The following is a 16,611-nucleotide window of genomic DNA, read 5'->3' as shown; positions in this document are numbered from 1 at the left end:
CATGTGGCTGCCGTCCATGGAGACCCGTCACCTGGGGCACAGCACAGGCTGGGCTGGGGAACTTCTCAGCGGGGCAGGGGAGCGCGGAAGATGGAGGCTGGAGCCCTACGCGCCACTCAGCGCGGCCACGTGAACAGCGCCCGCGAGGAAGCCGAGCGGTGGCCCTGGGGCCCCGGAGGCAGCACTGCCCCGGGCTGCCACCCCGCTTGCGCGAGGCCACGGCCGGGCCTGGGTCTGGGTCTGGGCCTGGCTCCCCCGAGGCTTTCTCCAGAGGCGTCTCTGGGTGGCGCCGTGGAAACTGAAAGCAAAAGAGATGAAGGGGCCAAGCCGCAGCCAGGAGCGGGCGTGGGCCTGACTCCTCCCTCCGGCGGCTACGCTTCCCTCAGCAGCAGCTGCTGCTGCGGCGGGCGGGCTGAGCCAGCCCAGATGGACCTGGCTGCGGCCCCGGCTGAGGCACGATAGGCGGCTCCGGCTTGGAGCCTCCCTGCGGGCGAGGGCGGGCGGGCTGGGACATGACTCTGGGCGCTCCTCGGCCCCCGGCTCCGCGCGGCAGACGCAGCCAGCAGGAAGTTTGCCCGGGTGCAGCGGCGGCCGGGCTCCCGGCAGCGCCGCGCTCCCCCCATGCACACGCACAGCCCCCGGCTCCGCAGCGGTGCCCAGGAGGCGCCCCGCACCGGCCCCACCATGGACTCTAGCTGGGGCCGGCAGAGCAGCCCGGAGCTGGGCAGGGGCAAGCGGCTGAGCGTCGGGGAGCTACGCTTGTTCTTCGAGGCTCACTGCGCCGCGGCCGCTGCCGCACGGGAGCTGCCGGACCTGGCCAAGAGGAGCTGCAGCCCCCGCAACGGGCTGCTGCCGCCGGTCATCCCGCAGCTGACCGTCACCCCCGAGGAGAGCGAGGAGGCGCAGGGCAGCCCCAAAGGGCCCCCGGCGGACCCGGAGAGCTGCTGGCTGGGAACGGGCAGCTCACTGCACCTGCTGCAGTCCCGCCGGCTCTCCAACTCCTCGCTGTCCTCCACGGGCTCCTCGTCCGTCCTCGAGGACTCCGAGGACGACCTGCTGAGCGACACGGAGGGTAGGAGCCAGGGCATCGTGCAACTGGAGCACGGGGAGGACAGCAACCAGGTAGGCGCCCCCCGCGGTAGACTAAGGGCTGCCCTTGCGCAGAACGCTGCGCGGAGCCGAGTGACCCACCCTGGACAGCCCGCTGCTTCCCACGTGCCCGCGGGTCCAGATGCCGCCAGCGAGCCGCGCCGCTGATCTAGAAGCGGCGCCTCCTGGCGGTGCTGGAGAACAAGTGCTATGTGCCTGGGCTGGGGATATAGCAGCAGGGGATGGGTACCCTGGGGATGGGCAACCTTGTTGTGGGCTAATAGAAAGGGGAGGCCTCCACTGCCCCAGCTGTACTTCTGGGGCTGGGTCTCCACCGGGCTGTCCATCTGGCACGTTTCACCAGCACTACGTTAATTTAAAATGAAGGCTGTTAAAATGAAAACAGGGCTGCCCTAATCTAAGCCAAAGGGCTCTTTGTTGCATAAGTGCCTGCGATATCAGGCTCTCAGCTCCACTGTACTCCGTGGTAAACACCAACTTGATAACACAGTCCTCCAACAACATCCAGTCACTGGTCAGCTCATGTGAGCTCAAGTTACTTCCCCTCAGTTACTCCTGTTCCTGTATTGCTGTACTGCAAACAGCAACATATCATGCCTGTGGACGTGGAGAAATACACAATTCAACTTATGCTTCCAGTCCCGTGGTCTCGGAATGTGTATGGGAGTCATTGAGCACTCATCAGACTGGTGTTTTAAGCAAGGCTTCAGTGACCTAACTAAAAGGAAGCTGCTATTTCCCCTTACTCAATCACATAAACTCTGTGAAAAATCCAGCATGCTGATCAGTGATAATGCTACATGATTCTCTGCGTTACATTGCTGGGGAACTGAGGCTCTTGAAACCCAGCCAAGTGCTGCCACTGTTTCTCTTCTTGTTATGAAATTGCCACCAACCTATTAAGATTTTTTTCAAATTGTTTTGGCATTTTTTGATCACAGGCATTTTTCACTCTCTCTTGTTGGATTTTAAAAATAACATTTTTTCCAGGCATTTACCAGCAGGTGTTTCTGCCTCTCCTACTCCCTCAGTCTCTGGTTGTGGTGTGATCTTGACAGAAAATTGGGAGGAGCTTGGAATTATTAGCATGCATACTTTTGTCCATTTTGGCAGTAATACATTTTTCCCAGTAAATCCCTTATGTAATTTGGCAGCTGCTCTTATATATAAAGGGCAGTTTTGAAGACATGCAGTTGAGTTGTTTTTCATAGTGGTAATACATATTTTACTTGGTGTTTATAACAACTCTCTGGGTGCCTTGAAACTGAAATGTTTCCTTAGCAAATTGCCTCATCTACCATTCTTGAGACCAACCAATGTTTTATTATTATAGGGTAGTTTATGACTACAGAGTCACTCACAGTGAATTGAATCAGGAAAAACAGTGTATATTTTGAAACAAGATAAAAAATAAGTGATATAGTGTTGTAGGTAATTCTTCCAGCTGGGTTGTTCTCCTGAGAGTTTTAGGATTATTAAATTAGAGAGAGTATGGTTGAGTGGCTAAAGTACAGGCCAGGGAATTACACAACCTTGGTTCTATTCCCATAGACGTGCTTTGTCACCTTAATTGACTTTTCTGTGCCTCGGTTTCCCAATTATGTAAGATAATATCCTGTGTAAGGGTTTTGCAAGGCTTAATTAATTAATATTAATAAAGTTATGATCCTCAGATGGAATCCCCCGCAGAAGGGCAAACTATTATTATGACAACATTACTTTAATGTTATTTTTATAAATATCTGTGGCCCATGACATTTGACTTTGAGTTACAGAATAATAGAAATTAAAGACGGGGGGGTGGAATATTAGATCATCTAGCTCATTCCTGTCTGCTGTTGCAGGCGGTGAGTGGGTATGATGATGGAACACTGTTAGCTCTGAATACCCAGCATTGAGAGCTGTGGGCTGGATGTGTGGTTAATAGAGAGCAGAGATTCACTGATAGCACTTTATCAATACAAAGAACCTGGTGCCATCCATGCTGGCCCCAGGCTAACTTGTCTCCTGAGAATAGTCTGAAGCAAAACTATCTTCCAAGCCAGGTGTCCTGTTGGATGCAATTTGGTCCAGGTCCATTGAGCACCACTGAGGTCAGTGGTAAACCTCTCATTGACTTCAAGGTACCTGTATGCAGTATCAGGCCCTAAATCATTAGTCAGAACAGCTTACTACCCTGCATGTTACATTTTAAAAACATGGTACACAAGTGTATGTTTTGGATATAAGCTGTGTTACCCATTTAAAATCCTATTAAGTTTGTTAGCACTATTTAAATCTGTACAGGGTTCAGAGAAAGCACTACGTCTAATTACAAATAAAAGTAAATAATTAAAGAATACTAACTAATGGGGAAAAAAGTGTTTAAACAAATAGAAAAGAAGTACTTGTGGCACCTTAGAGACTAACAAATTTATTTGAGCATAAGCTTTCGTGAGTTTTCCCTGAATGAATCCGATAAAGTGAGCTGTATAGCTCTTGAAAGCTTATGCTCAAATAAATTTGTTAGTCTCTAAGTGCCACAAGTACTCCTTTTCTTTTTGCGAATACAGACTAACACGGCTGCTACTCTGAAACCTGTCTTTAAACAAATAGAAAGCAGCCGTCTTAAATGTTTTGAGCTATTATAGGATGGAGAGAGACAGCATCCATTCGAGTGCATGGGAAATCAGGGACTTTCCAAGTATTTGGATAAGTTCTGTTTCTTTAAAATGTTTTTGCAGACCTGCCAAGTGTCATGCATTCCCACAGAACAGGTAAAAAGTCACACATTTTTGATGAGAGATACCCTACCCACATGCAAGATCCTGTAGCTTAGGGAAAGGTGTACTGAGCTACTAATCCAAGAGCCCATGCATTCTAATCCAAGCTCCTCTTATGATTGGGTTTAATGCTACTTTGCACCCCTCATTAACCAATACCTCATTACCCCTAAATTAGGGGAGACAACCCATTTTACAGATAAGTGTGAGCCTAGACAAGCTCTTTTTAGGCAAAGCTACAAATAAAATCCTGGACTCTATTTTGACAGACCCAAGGCTTATTAGCTTTTCCACAGTGCCTTTCAATTTCAGGTGAATTGGGCCAAATTGTGTGTCTGTCTAGCCAATCCTAAAACAGTGGCTATTTCTGCACTGCAGCTGAGAGGTGTAATTCCCAGCTTGGGAAGATGTACACATGCTAGTTTGCTAAAAGTAGCATTGTGGCACAGGTGGCGGCTCAGGCTATTAGCCAGAGTACAATCCAGTCGGAAATACTAGGTACATATTTGGGCAGCTAACCCATGCTGTCAACTACATGCTATTTTTAGTACACTAGTTGGAGCAGAACTAGCGCATCTTCCTGAGCTGGGAATTGCATCTCACAGCTGCAGTGGAGATGTAACCAGTGTGGTTGGACCACATCTAACGGTTTGAGTCTGCTACTGCCTGCATGCATTTAATGTGCATTATTGTCCTTTTAGTTCAAATGGTTAAAGTGCATGCTTGTTGATCCTGGCAGAATGACCCTGTTTGGGTCATATAATACTTCCTATAGTCTCTTTAATCACTAGACCACACTCTGCTCCCAGGGCCAGGAATCCTGATAGCCAACACTCCAATGCTAGTGCACAAATAGTTGTGAACCAGTAAGTAAATAGAAAATGTGTGATAAGTGTGTGATGTGTGCTTTTATGGCCTATTCTTTATAGAGAAAACTAATGATTCCCCCTACTCCACACAGCAGAATTGGTAGAGTTCTGTGTTGTGTATCTCAAGGTTGTGGGTTCAAGGCTGGCTTGTGATTCATGGGGTGAAACATGCAAGTTAGTGGGAGGACCTCAAGATAACAGGTGAAATGACTTTATTTTGCCAAGCCTTATAGTTAGAGGTGAGTTTGGATGTTAATATGTGGTAGCGTGGCTCGACCTGGCTAATGCCTTTGGGTCCATGCCCCACCACCACATCTTTGCCATGCTCCAGGAGTTTGAGATGCCAGAGAACTTCCTTCATGTGATCCGAGAGGTGTACGAGGGATGCAGCACCACCATTCGCTCGGTCGAAGGGGAGACCGCCGAGATCCCGATCCGGAGCGGAGTTAAGCAGGGCTGTCCCCTCAGCCCCATTGTCTTTAACCTCACCATGGAGCCATTGCTGCGAGCGATCTCCAATGGCACAGATGGCTTCAACCTCCACGGTGAGAGGGTGAGCGTCCTGGCTTACGCGGATGACCTGGTCCTGACTGCGGACGACCCAGAGAACCTCCAATGTATGCTAGATGCCACCAGTCAAGCCGCCGATTGGATGGGGCTCTGCTTCAGTGCAAAGAAGTGCGCAACTCTCCACATCGATGGCATCAAAAGGGATTCAGTGCAGATGACAGGGTTCCAGATCCAGGGCGAGCCCATCATCCCCCTGGCAGAGGGGCAGGCGTACCAGCACTTGGCACGCCAACGGGTTTCCGTGTCCGGCAGACACCCAAGGACACCATCCAGGAGATCTTGCAGGGTACCGCCAAGATCGATGCCTCTCTGCTAGCATCATGGCAGAAGATAAACGCCCTGAACACCTTCCTGATCCCCTGCTTCTCGTTTGTCCTAAGGGGATCCGCCGTGGCGAAGGTACCCCTCAACAAGGCAGACAAGATCATCTGGCAGCTGGTGAAGAAGTGGCTGTTCCTTTCCCAGAGAGCCAGCAACCAGCTGGTCTACATCGCCCACAGGCATGGCGGTGCCAATGTCCCCTGCATGGGCGACCTGTGTGACATCGCAGTGATCATCCACGCCTTCCGCCTGCTGACGTGTGCCTACTCCATGGTAAGGAACATCGCAGCAAACGCCCTCCATAACTCAACAAAGAAGCAGATCAGCAGAGCCCCCTTCAACCAAGACACCGCCACCTTCCTGAGCGGTTCCCTGGATGGCGAATTCGGACTGGACGGGCATGAAATCGCTTCACTGTGGTCCCGCGCTCGCAATGCCACGCGTCGCCTGGGGAAGCACATCGGCCGCTGCTGGGAGTGGGGCGAGGAGCGCCAGGAGCTGGGAGTCCTGGTGCTGCAGATCAGGTCCGACGACAACACCATCATCACCCGAGTGCCAGGGGCATGCTGGAGAGGACCCTGAAGGCAGCCATCCACTCACTGTACGTGGAAACCCTGAAGTGTAAACCGGACCAGGGTAAAGCCTTCGAACTGACCAGCAAGTGGGACGCCAGCAACCACTTCCTCACCGGGGGCAGCTTCACCCGTTTTGCCAACTGGCGGTTCATCCACCGTGCCCGGCTCAACTGCGTCCCACTCAACGGAGCTGTCCGCCATGGGAACCGAGACAAGCATTGCAGGAAATGCGGCTACTCCAACAAGACTCTGCCCCACGTCCTGTGCAGCTGCAAGCCCCACTCCAGAGCCTGGCAGCTGTGCCACAACGCCATCCAGAACCGCCTGGTGAAAGCCATTGCACCGCGCCTGGGGGAGGTTGCCGTGAACTGCGCCATCCCCGGTACTGACAGCCAGTTGCAACCTGACATGGTAGTCATCGATGAGGCCCAGAAAAAGATCATCCTCGTCGATGTCACGGTCTCCTTTGAGAACAGGACCCTGGCCTTCCGCGAAGCCTGAGCTCGTAAGCTGGAAAAATACGCCCCCCTGGCCGACACCCTGAGAGCAAAGGGCTACGAGGTGCAGATGGATGCCCTGATCGTTGGAGCCCTGGGTGCTTGGGACCCCCCCCCTCCGCAACGAGCGTGTGCTGCAGGACCTGTGGGATCGGTTGACGCTACGCACGGCTCATGCGGCGCCTAATGGTCTCGGACACCATCTGATGGTCCAGGGACATCTACATCGAACACATCACCGGTCACCGACAGTACCAGGAGGTGTGAGCTGGTACGACATCGTGCATCAACTATGGGAAAGGGACTGAGACTTTTTCCATTGGACCATATAAACTGGAACCAAATAAACTGGAACCATAAACTCACTGAACATTAAATCCCACCAAATGAGGGTAAATCCATCCTCATCATCGTATCCGCTCATTATACTCCACACCTGAACATAGCCATTATATGAACAACATACCCCCATATCTCAATGTCTGTACTTTGACCCGTTAAACTTTTACCCCAATCAGGGAGATTGCAGATTATGTATTCCTTACGCCACCCATTCCTAAACTGAATTTCACACCCCTTGATAATCTGTACCTTATTCCCTGATAACCAGAAACTTCTGTGCTTAAACTCAGTACCGTTTTCTTTTTACTTCAACATCGTCTTAATAAAATTATTACATTTCTTTTTCGTTGTATTTAGTGTTGGTATTTTGGTTAATGTGAGCTGCCCTTTTAAGAACAGGGTGGGGCACATACCACAGGGTTTGTCTGAAGGAGATTAAAAGCAGTGCCTGGAGGAGATCTTGCTTGTGTGTGCAGAGGGAAGACTGTACCTGTTTAAACACCAGAAAGGTCAGAACTCGATTTATTGAACTTTCCTTTCCAGAAAACAAGCTTCACCCTTGAAGGTGTAACCGCACTTACCCAGGGAGTGGGTGCCTCAGGGCAACTCTAATGAGCTTTAGAGCCTTTTTTGCCTGTAGGTCATCAGTTAGGAATTAAGTTGTTCCCATCTGATGGAGGTTTACTGGCCCCACCATGAGTGGAACTTGGTGGGTCTGAGTTTCAACTCCCACCTCCGAAACTGACCATCTCACTTTGTATTAATTGACAAACTGCAAAGAGCAGCATGGACCATGGAGACAGAATTATCCTTGTGATCCCTAGGGGAAGGTCCTTTGTGTCAGGATCAGGGCAGTGTCTGTGGGAAGCTTATTCTACTGCTGCCCTGTTAGCCAGACTTTGTAGCTCTGTACAACTTATTACATTTGCATAAAATGTTATACATGGAGCTGCACAGCTACTTGACAGCTATATTTTTTTGGTTAATTAAGTAATAGGTTTTAAAATAACCAACTATTAAAATACATGCTGGATCTTATCCTATGACAGCTATAAAAGTCTCTGCTTTCCCATGCATTCAGTTGGGGACTTACAGTTTCCCATTCCTACTTTGCTTCATGAGATAGGACATCCCTGTTGGGAAGTATATGTACAGTGGTAACTTCCACTGAGAGACCAGTCAAGCCACTCTCAGTCACGAGTCACAAGCATTTCTAAAAACCGCTCTCAAACAGAGATAAGGAAAAATAAATAGGTCAGGTTAGGACCTTCCTATTGGACAGTGTCCCTTTAAAGTGTTTTGCTCAGCAAGTAAGTGACGTGCTATAACGGCTGCTGCACCATGTTAGAGGAATGTGATTTACTAGGTAGAAATGTGCCAAATACACAAACCACAGATTCCTGTAACTGTAACCATGAGAACAGCTGACAGCCAGAAAGACACATTAGATTCTTGCCTGCAGTGATACTAGCCCAGAATTTTTTGGGAATGGTAGGCTATTTAACCTATAGTTTATTTGTTTTGGCTGGTCCTTTCTCTCTCTCTCTTCCTTTTTCATCCTTAATAAAATATCTTAAAATAGATAAACATGTTTCATAATTAAGGACTAAAAGTATGAACAGTTTCAGCTCAGGAGATGATTACATAAACTAATCCAGTAGAGAAGAATTTTTATTTTTAAACTGAGATGGGAAGGGACCCTAAGGGGTTTATTTTATTTATTTATTTTTTACCTTGTGTGAACTTCATGCTGTTCTAAAAGATGCTAGATTGACAGTAACATCCCTGTACTCTGAAGTCATCTCTTTGTCCACAGTCTAAGGGCACGTCTTCACTTGCAACGTTAAAGCGCTGCCGTGACAGTGCTTTAACATGGCTTGTGTGGTCGCGGTGCGGAGCTGGGAAAGAGCTCCCAGAGCTGGTGCACTGTCTACACTGCCACTTTACAGCAGTGAAACTTGCAGCACTCAGGGGTGTGTTTTTTTCACACCCCTGAGTGAGAAAGTTGCAGCACTGTAAAGTGCCAGTGTAGACAAGCCCTTAGTGTGACGTGAACAGCAGCAGTGCAAGCTTTCCCTCATCACCCTTTCAATGTGCCTCAACCCAGAGTTGGGCCTTTTAACCTGAGGATAGTTCCGTTTCCACAGCACAGTTAAATGGTGCCCCCTGTACTGACATGCCAACAGTATGGGTGCTAAATGGTTCCAAGAATTAGATACGTTCATGGAGGACAGCTCCATCAATGGCTATTAGCCAAGATGGTCAGGGATGCAACCCCATGCTCTGGGTGTCCCTAACCTCTGTTTGCTAGAACCTGGGAGTGGACAACAAGGGATGGATCACTTGATGATTGCCTGTTCTGTTCATTCCCTCTGAAGCACCTGGTGTTGGCCACTGTCTGAAAACAGAATACTCGGCTAGATGGACTATTGGTGAGACCCAGTATGCCTGTTTTTATATTCTTAATTTGTGGCCTCTTATTTGAGGACATTTGTCTAACAGGAACTGAACTAAGACTCAGTAACTCATTTCTAATAGTCTACTAAATACCCCTCAGTTCCATTAGCCTTTAGTTATTTCTGAGCTGGGGTGGATTTGAAGTTATGACCTAGGAGTTAATAGACCGTTTACCCCATCATTAGTCTCCTGAACCATTCAGTCTCCTGTTACGGTTTTTATTTTAAATATTTAAAAGGACACAGTTCCTGCCTGGCCATGCAGGATGAACTGGGAGGAGCAGATGCAGTACTGTTGCATAACTGTTCATGGAAAGATTGGGTGTTTGTGTTTTCTTCCTTGTACTTTCAATATGCCGTTGAAACCTGTGTATCTGGAGCATGGGGAGGAAAACAACAAGTCTGCATCATCAGGAGATGTATCAATGTTTAAGGAGGGGTCAGTTCTAAAAAAAAAAAAAGAAAAAAAAAAAAGCCTCTGGGCAGATCTCATTGGGGTTGGTTAACAGTGGAGGTGGAGAATACTCATGAGAAGTGGTGCAATGCAATACCTATAACTAAAAGGAGTGCTGTCTAGTGGTTAGAGCAGTGGATTGGGAGCCAGGAACTCCTAGGTCTATTCTTGGTTCTGTCGCTGGCTCGCTCTGTGACCTTGAGCAAGTCATTTAATCATCCAGTAATTCAGATCTAGCCATGGGGCCACATAGAGAGAACAACTCTCTAGCCCAGTGGTTAGGGCACCTGCCTGGGATGTGAGAGACCCTGGGTTCAGTCCCGCTGTTCTAATCTCTCTATTATTTTACCACAATGGAACAGCTTCAACAGGAGAGAGGGAGCCCCACATCAGAATATCCCATAGCTCAGTGATTAGTGCATCCTCCTGTGAAGACCCCCTATTCAAATCTTTAGCAGAGAGGGGTAATTGAATCTGGGTCTCCCACATCCTAGATGAGTGCTGTAACCAATGGGCTAAGAGGTATAAGGCGGGTGCCACCACTATGAATGGTGTTTGAATGTGATGTGAGCTGGTAGGCTGCCTCTGCACATGTCTACAGGATCAGGCTTCTTGAGCAAGTCAGGTAGCCAGATGGCTGCCTTTCCCTGGTTTGTGAATTGCCCTGGGCTTAGGCAGGAAATAGGCATCTGAATGCCTCGGGAAGGCAGCAGTATGCATGTCCAGAGGTGGGAGCTTTTACCAGGAAAATCTCAGTGCAGAGTGAGTTTAGATGCCTGCAGGATTTGATGAGAGCATTATGGCTCACAGTGGAGCCAAAACTGGGACGTAGGCACCTGAGTGCCTTCATGGATCCAGTCTTCCATGTCCAGGGCTTCAGCTCCCTTAGCTAAGAGTCAGTCCCTTTGGAGTTTGCTTCCCATGTGTAATGGAGCGTGCATCCCCCTATGTCCTGGATCACTGCAAAAACTGCTCAGACTCTTCTTTTGGTGTCCGTTCCATGTAGCTTATTCAAGTCCCCTCCACCAACGCCTGTACAGTAGAACAGTTCTAATACTTACAACCTTATCTGCCATTGGGCAGTTTCCTCTCCCCATGAATGCGTTCTGACTCTGCCTTCTCCCCTGGGAACCTCCGGTGGACCTTCACTAAGTCCCCCCAGATCAATGAATATCCTGAGCCAGCATCCATGATCCCCCCCACCCTTAGATGCCTCCTTCCTGCCTTTATAGGGATAGTAGGCATTTTCCTTTTTAACCCTGCCCTTGAGAATCCGAGTTCATCCACAGAATTGTGCAAACCCTTATTCCATTTTGGATCAGTCCTCTTTTATATATCCTGGCCTTCCATGTTGATAGCATGCTATTCTCTGAAAGAATTTCTTTCGCCTCCTCCTTTTTCTTCTTGGGGCGTTTCAATTTGCTGCCGCTTCTCCCTGGCTCTGGGCCCCTTGGTGGCTGGACCTCTTTTCTGGGAAAGTCAGCTTCTAGGAACTCTTCAGAGAGTTTAATTGCAGCCTCCAGGGTGTTGGGCTGGTGCTTCCTCACCCAGACTCTATTCTCAGGGAGGCAATGGAGAAATTGTTCCAGTATCACCAGGTCCATAATTTCCCCTACAGGTCAAATATCTGGCCCTAGTCAGTGGGTAGCCGAGTCTGTTAGCTTTTCCACTTATTCCCTGGGTCATACCCCTTCAGCCCATCTAGTCGCCAAAAATTTCTGCTGGTACTTTTTGGTGAAGAGTTCCACCTGATTCTAAAACAGCAGCCTTCATGACAGTCATAGTCACAGGCTGGTGATCAGAGTGCTGACCCAGCTCTTAGGATACTGCATCTGTCACACCATGGAAGTAAGCCAGGGCCCAAACTTGGTGACCTTGGTGCTTTTGAAATTAGTGACATTTATGTGTAATAACTAGGGATCACACATGATTTCACAGAGAAAGGGGCAGAGACAGAATGAACCAACCTGTCAGCCTGTTACATGGTGGAGCTCAGGTAGGGTAGATTTTGATTTCAGTTATTGTGAGCAGCCCTTTTTACCCTTATCCTATCAACAGTGTCCCTTCTAACAGGTACACAGCAGACAGAAAGGTATTGCATGTTCATATAGTAACACCATTTGGGGAGGGGGAGAACTTTTGGTGAGCAGGAGTTAGTCTTCATCCTTTCATCTTGCATTTATCTACGAGCAGTAGGAACAACATAGTGAAGACTCTGGGCTAGCTACCCATCCAGTAACTTTCTAGTAATTTTATTCACTCGGCTTGTATATCGCTTCCTATGTAAATCCGATTTGTCCTGACATTAATGGGGAATGCTATTGGGATAAAACATGGAAAGCAGCTGCTTCTTTTTGCACAATAAACGTTACAGTAGGGGCAGAATCTTCCCTTCCTACATCAAACACTGAAGAAACCCATCCTGGATACATCAGTTCTAGCCAACTACCTCGTGGTATCAAACCTTCTATTCCTGAGCAAGCTTATAGAGAAGCTAGCTGAAGGCCAACTGCAAGCTAATCTAACTGAAGCTGACACTGGAGACCCAGCAGAATCTGGATTCAGGCCATGATGGGGGACAGAAACTGCTTTAGTGGCACTGATTGATGATCTCCTGCTGTCAATGGATGGTGGATAGAAGTCCATTTTCATCCTCCTGGACCTCTGTGCAGCATTCAACACTGTTGAGGATAAAATACTGCTGTCTCACCTGAGAGAGGTGGCAGGGATCCAGGGGAATGCACTAAAATTGTTTACATCCTTCCGGAAGGATGTACCCAGCAGTGGTGATGGGAAGCTGTACCTCTACCACTAGTCCCCTTGCTTGCATTAGTCCCACAAGGATCAGTTCTCTCTTCTGTCCTTTTCAACATCTAATATGTAGCCTCTGGAGGAACTGGTCAGATGACATGGACTCAGATGTCAGCAACAGATAACACACTGCTCTACATATCCTTCACTGCCTACAACCTTACCCCTACCACCAAGATTCAGTGCTTGGATGAGATCAGTTCTCTGGTGAATAACAACTGGTTGAAGCTGAACCTGAGTAAGACTGAGGTGATGCTGGTAGGCAAAGCACTTTGAAGTGTTTGCAGCCATGGTACAGTCTCTGTTGGTGGAAGGGCAATAGAGTCCATAGTTTAGGAGTGCTTCTGAGTTCCTGTCTGGTGCGAAGTGCTCACATAGTAGCATCTGTAAGTAATGCTTTCTACCAACTCTTGAGGGTTAGGACACCCTGTCCTGCTTCGGTGGATGATGACCTGGTCTGAGTTATACATGTCTTTGTCACCTCCTGTCTGGCCTATAGCAATGTAAATATACCTGGGCATGAAGCCATCAGCCCTTAGGAAACTTCAGTTAGTACAGAATGCTGCAGCATCTTTCTCAGCAACACGTCAAACTTGTCCTCCACTCTCCATGCTGGCTTCCCACAGCACACTGGGTCAAGGGCTCAGTCCTCATTTTCAGGGCACTCAGTGACCTGGATTCAGCAAATCTAAAAGATCTAAGGATTATCAAGGACAGCCTTGATAATAGGTAGTGCTACCAGCCCACCTATAATAAAATAGACAGCTGGCTAGAATATACTCAGTATCCTCTACATTTGGAATGTCCAATGGTCAGACCAGAACACTGGGAGTTTCAAGACTCCTAGGTTCTTTCCCCAACTCTGAAACTGACTCAGTGTATGCCTCAGGCCCATAATCTCTGTAAAATGAGTATGATAATCTTTAAATCACAGAGATGCTATGAACTTAATGAATGTACAGTGCTTTGCTGTTCCTTATATGATAAGCACAGGTGAGGCATTATTACTGGAGATCTTCTTTTCTTCTTCTACTTCACTTCAGATGTGACTGAAAATGAAACAAACAAAAGTCAGAGAGAAAATGGGAATAGATTTAAAGTTTTTTTCTGTTTTATGACATTTTTGCTCTTGTGGACTCTTTAGTTATTAAAGTTCTGGGGTGTTTATATAGGAGACAGTATTCTAGTTTAGGTGAATAGGGACCTCTATTTTCAAGCATACGTTTAAAGAAAATATAAGGTTTTTTCAAGCTGAAATTTTCTGGTCTTATTTTGAGAACTGGGACATTTTTAAAATACAAGTTTGAAATTTGAAGGTTGGTTTGGCTAGCATTTTAGTTACTTGAACAGAAATAAACAAATTTTAGTCTGATTTACTCTTCCTTTAATCAAATGTATGTTCTTTTCCAGTTCTAAAACCTAAAACTTGCCTTTCCCATTAATGCACGTTGAAGATTAATTGCTTTGCCTAGAGTGGTCACTATAAAAATTGTCAAATTTGCTGCTTGCAAGCTATTATTGTATCCTGAGTATTGGCTCAATCCAGTTCCCAGTGAAGTCAATTGATAGACTCCCATTGCTGGCAGTGGGGATTTAGGTCAGGCTCCATTTGCAGTATTCCCAATACAAAGTATAGGTATTAACAGTAATTATGCCTGATTAAGCAAAAGTACGGAATAAAAAGAGGAAGTCAGGCTACAAAGATATAAAAAGGAATATTCTCTCCCCCACACCCCACCCTGATTTTAATTAAAGAAAGCTCTTTAATAAAAGCTTACATTGACTGACTCTGTCGCCTTGGGCAAGTCATATAGTAAACTGTGTGGCGATTAGCCAAGATGGTCAGGGACACAACTCCTAGATTGGGATCCAGACTTTGTGGGTCTAAACCCAGACTCTCTGAGATCAATTGGACCTGGAACAATGGATCTGAACCTTCTCAAGCTTTGGGGCAGTTCAGATTTGGATCCACATTTCTGGCACTTCTTCCAAACGCTGGGAAAAGATATAAATCCCTGTGTATGTGTTCAGTGTTACTAGTAGCATTATTCATTTAGATCAGGGTGGGCAAACTTTTTGGCCCAAGGGCCACATCTGGTTATGGAAATTGTATGGTGGGCCATGAATGCTCACAAAATTGAGGGTTGGGGTGTGGGAGGGGGTGAGGGCTCTGGCTGGGGGTGCGGGCTCTGGGGTGGGTCCAGAAGTGAGTTCAGGGTGCAGGATCAGGGCTGGGGCAGGGGGTTTGGGCATTGGAGGGAGTCAGGGGTGCAGGCTCCCTCAAGCAGCTCCTGGAAGTAGCGGCATGTCCCCCCTCTGGCTCATGGTTGCCAGCCAAAATGGGACCTGTGGGAGCCCCCTGACTGCCCCTATGCGTAGGAGCCGGAGCGGGGGCATGCTGCTGCTTCCAGGAGCCGAGCAGAGCCATGGCATGCATGGAGCGGGGCAAGCACTGGACCCTGCTCCCCGGCAGGAACTCGAGGGCCAGATTAAAAAGTCAGAAGGGCCGGATGTGGCTCCCAGGCTGTAGTTTGCCCATATCTGATTTAGATGCAGAGATCAGTCAGCTCAGCCTGAAGCCTTGGGTGGGGTAAATGGGCGTGCACTTGACCTGAGTTTTGTATTCACGATAAGCATTGCCTGCTAGGGGCTCCTGATCCAGCATGATTCTGACTCCCTGCCTTTTCAAGCCACACAAGTCCTGGAAGGAAACAGATACTGGTTCCACAATGGGTCAGCTCTATTCAGAGGAGACTTCAGTCTGCAGAAACAAGGCAACCTTTCCAACTATCAGCTTAACACAGTGCAAAATGCTGGGCATCAGGTATGCTGGATTTGTAAGTGATCTACTTTGGTTGTTCACTGTTTGGGAAGAGCATCTGAAGTCCGGGGATAAACACCTCTTTTACCTTCTTCGTACAAATCCAAACAGATTAATAAAATTACATTAAATGACTAACTCTTGTAGTCCTTGCTTCGGGCCAGATCATCCTTTCCTGTGGTAAAACCTGCAGGAGAGGACTCTGGAGGAGGAAATCGCTGGTGCCCTTGTGCCCTCTCCTGCTGTTACTCCAGGCACTGGGATGTCCTAGCAGGATTCTGCAGACAAGATAATAAAACCTTTTATAAATGCTTTCAGAGAGCCTGTCTGTGACGATTTCTCCAGCCTATCAGTCAGGGTGGCTTTTAGGCACAAGCAATGCAAATGACTGCTTGGGGCCCTGTGCTTTAGGGGCCTATGCCAGCCTCACCAACTCATGACTTGATTCCACAAGAATCATGGCAGGACCAAAGGGGGAAGGCCTGACTTTTCCCCTCCAACCAGAGGACCAGAGACTGGGGAAAGCCACATACTTTTAGGATCCCAGTGATCCTGCACTGGCTTGCCAAGTCCCACCTGGGCCCAGACTCCCACTCTAGGGTCAGATGATACATTTTCTCCCACTCTGGCAGCCAGACTGGAGTGGGAAGTAATTCATGATTTAATTTCCATTCTTTCTCCCTGACTCTTCCTTCAGCCTCTGTCTGTCTAGAATTTATTCCCCACTCATCACAGAAATATTTAAGCACTGTGTTCCCAGTCTTGATTTGAGCCCTCAAATTGTGAGACCAGACTTAGCAATTCTGCTTGAGAGGAGCCAGGGGGTGGGCTGTATAGGAGGTGGGATGGCATGGAATGAATGAAGTCAAGCAAATTATTTTATTTGTATGTTGCACTCAGTAACAAGGCATCCGATGAAGTGAGCTGTAGCTCACAAAAGCTTATGCTCAGATAAATTTGTCAGTCTCTAAGGTGCCACAAGTACTCCTTTTCTTTTTAAAAATAATACAGACAGGGCAGCGG

At 47.9% G+C, this 16,611-nt stretch overlaps 1 protein-coding gene across 4 annotated transcripts in view; it reads left to right on the top strand.

The window, feature by feature from the left end:
* Nucleotides 1–528: 528 nt before the first annotated feature.
* Nucleotides 529–16,611, top strand: part of ITPKA (inositol-trisphosphate 3-kinase A) — a 75,929-nt gene continuing 59,846 nt past the window's right edge. For all 4 annotated transcript variants that reach the window (XR_013346374.1, XR_013346372.1, XR_013346373.1 and 1 more), the window contains exons 1-2: nt 529–1,122; nt 15,415–15,591. Coding sequence is in view for 1 of the 4 variants with exons in the window: in XM_077818856.1 (XP_077674982.1) it covers nt 622–1,122; nt 15,415–15,591 (678 nt within the window). In the remaining 3 variants the exon portion in view is untranslated. The remainder of the gene's footprint in view (nt 1,123–15,414; nt 15,592–16,611) is intronic.

This window comes from Eretmochelys imbricata, chromosome 6 (genome assembly GCF_965152235.1).
Source record: "Eretmochelys imbricata isolate rEreImb1 chromosome 6, rEreImb1.hap1, whole genome shotgun sequence".
Lineage (NCBI taxonomy): Eukaryota > Metazoa > Chordata > Testudines > Cheloniidae > Eretmochelys > Eretmochelys imbricata.
Note: the sequence above shows the minus strand (reverse complement) of the source record. Positions and strands in the feature narration are given on the sequence as shown.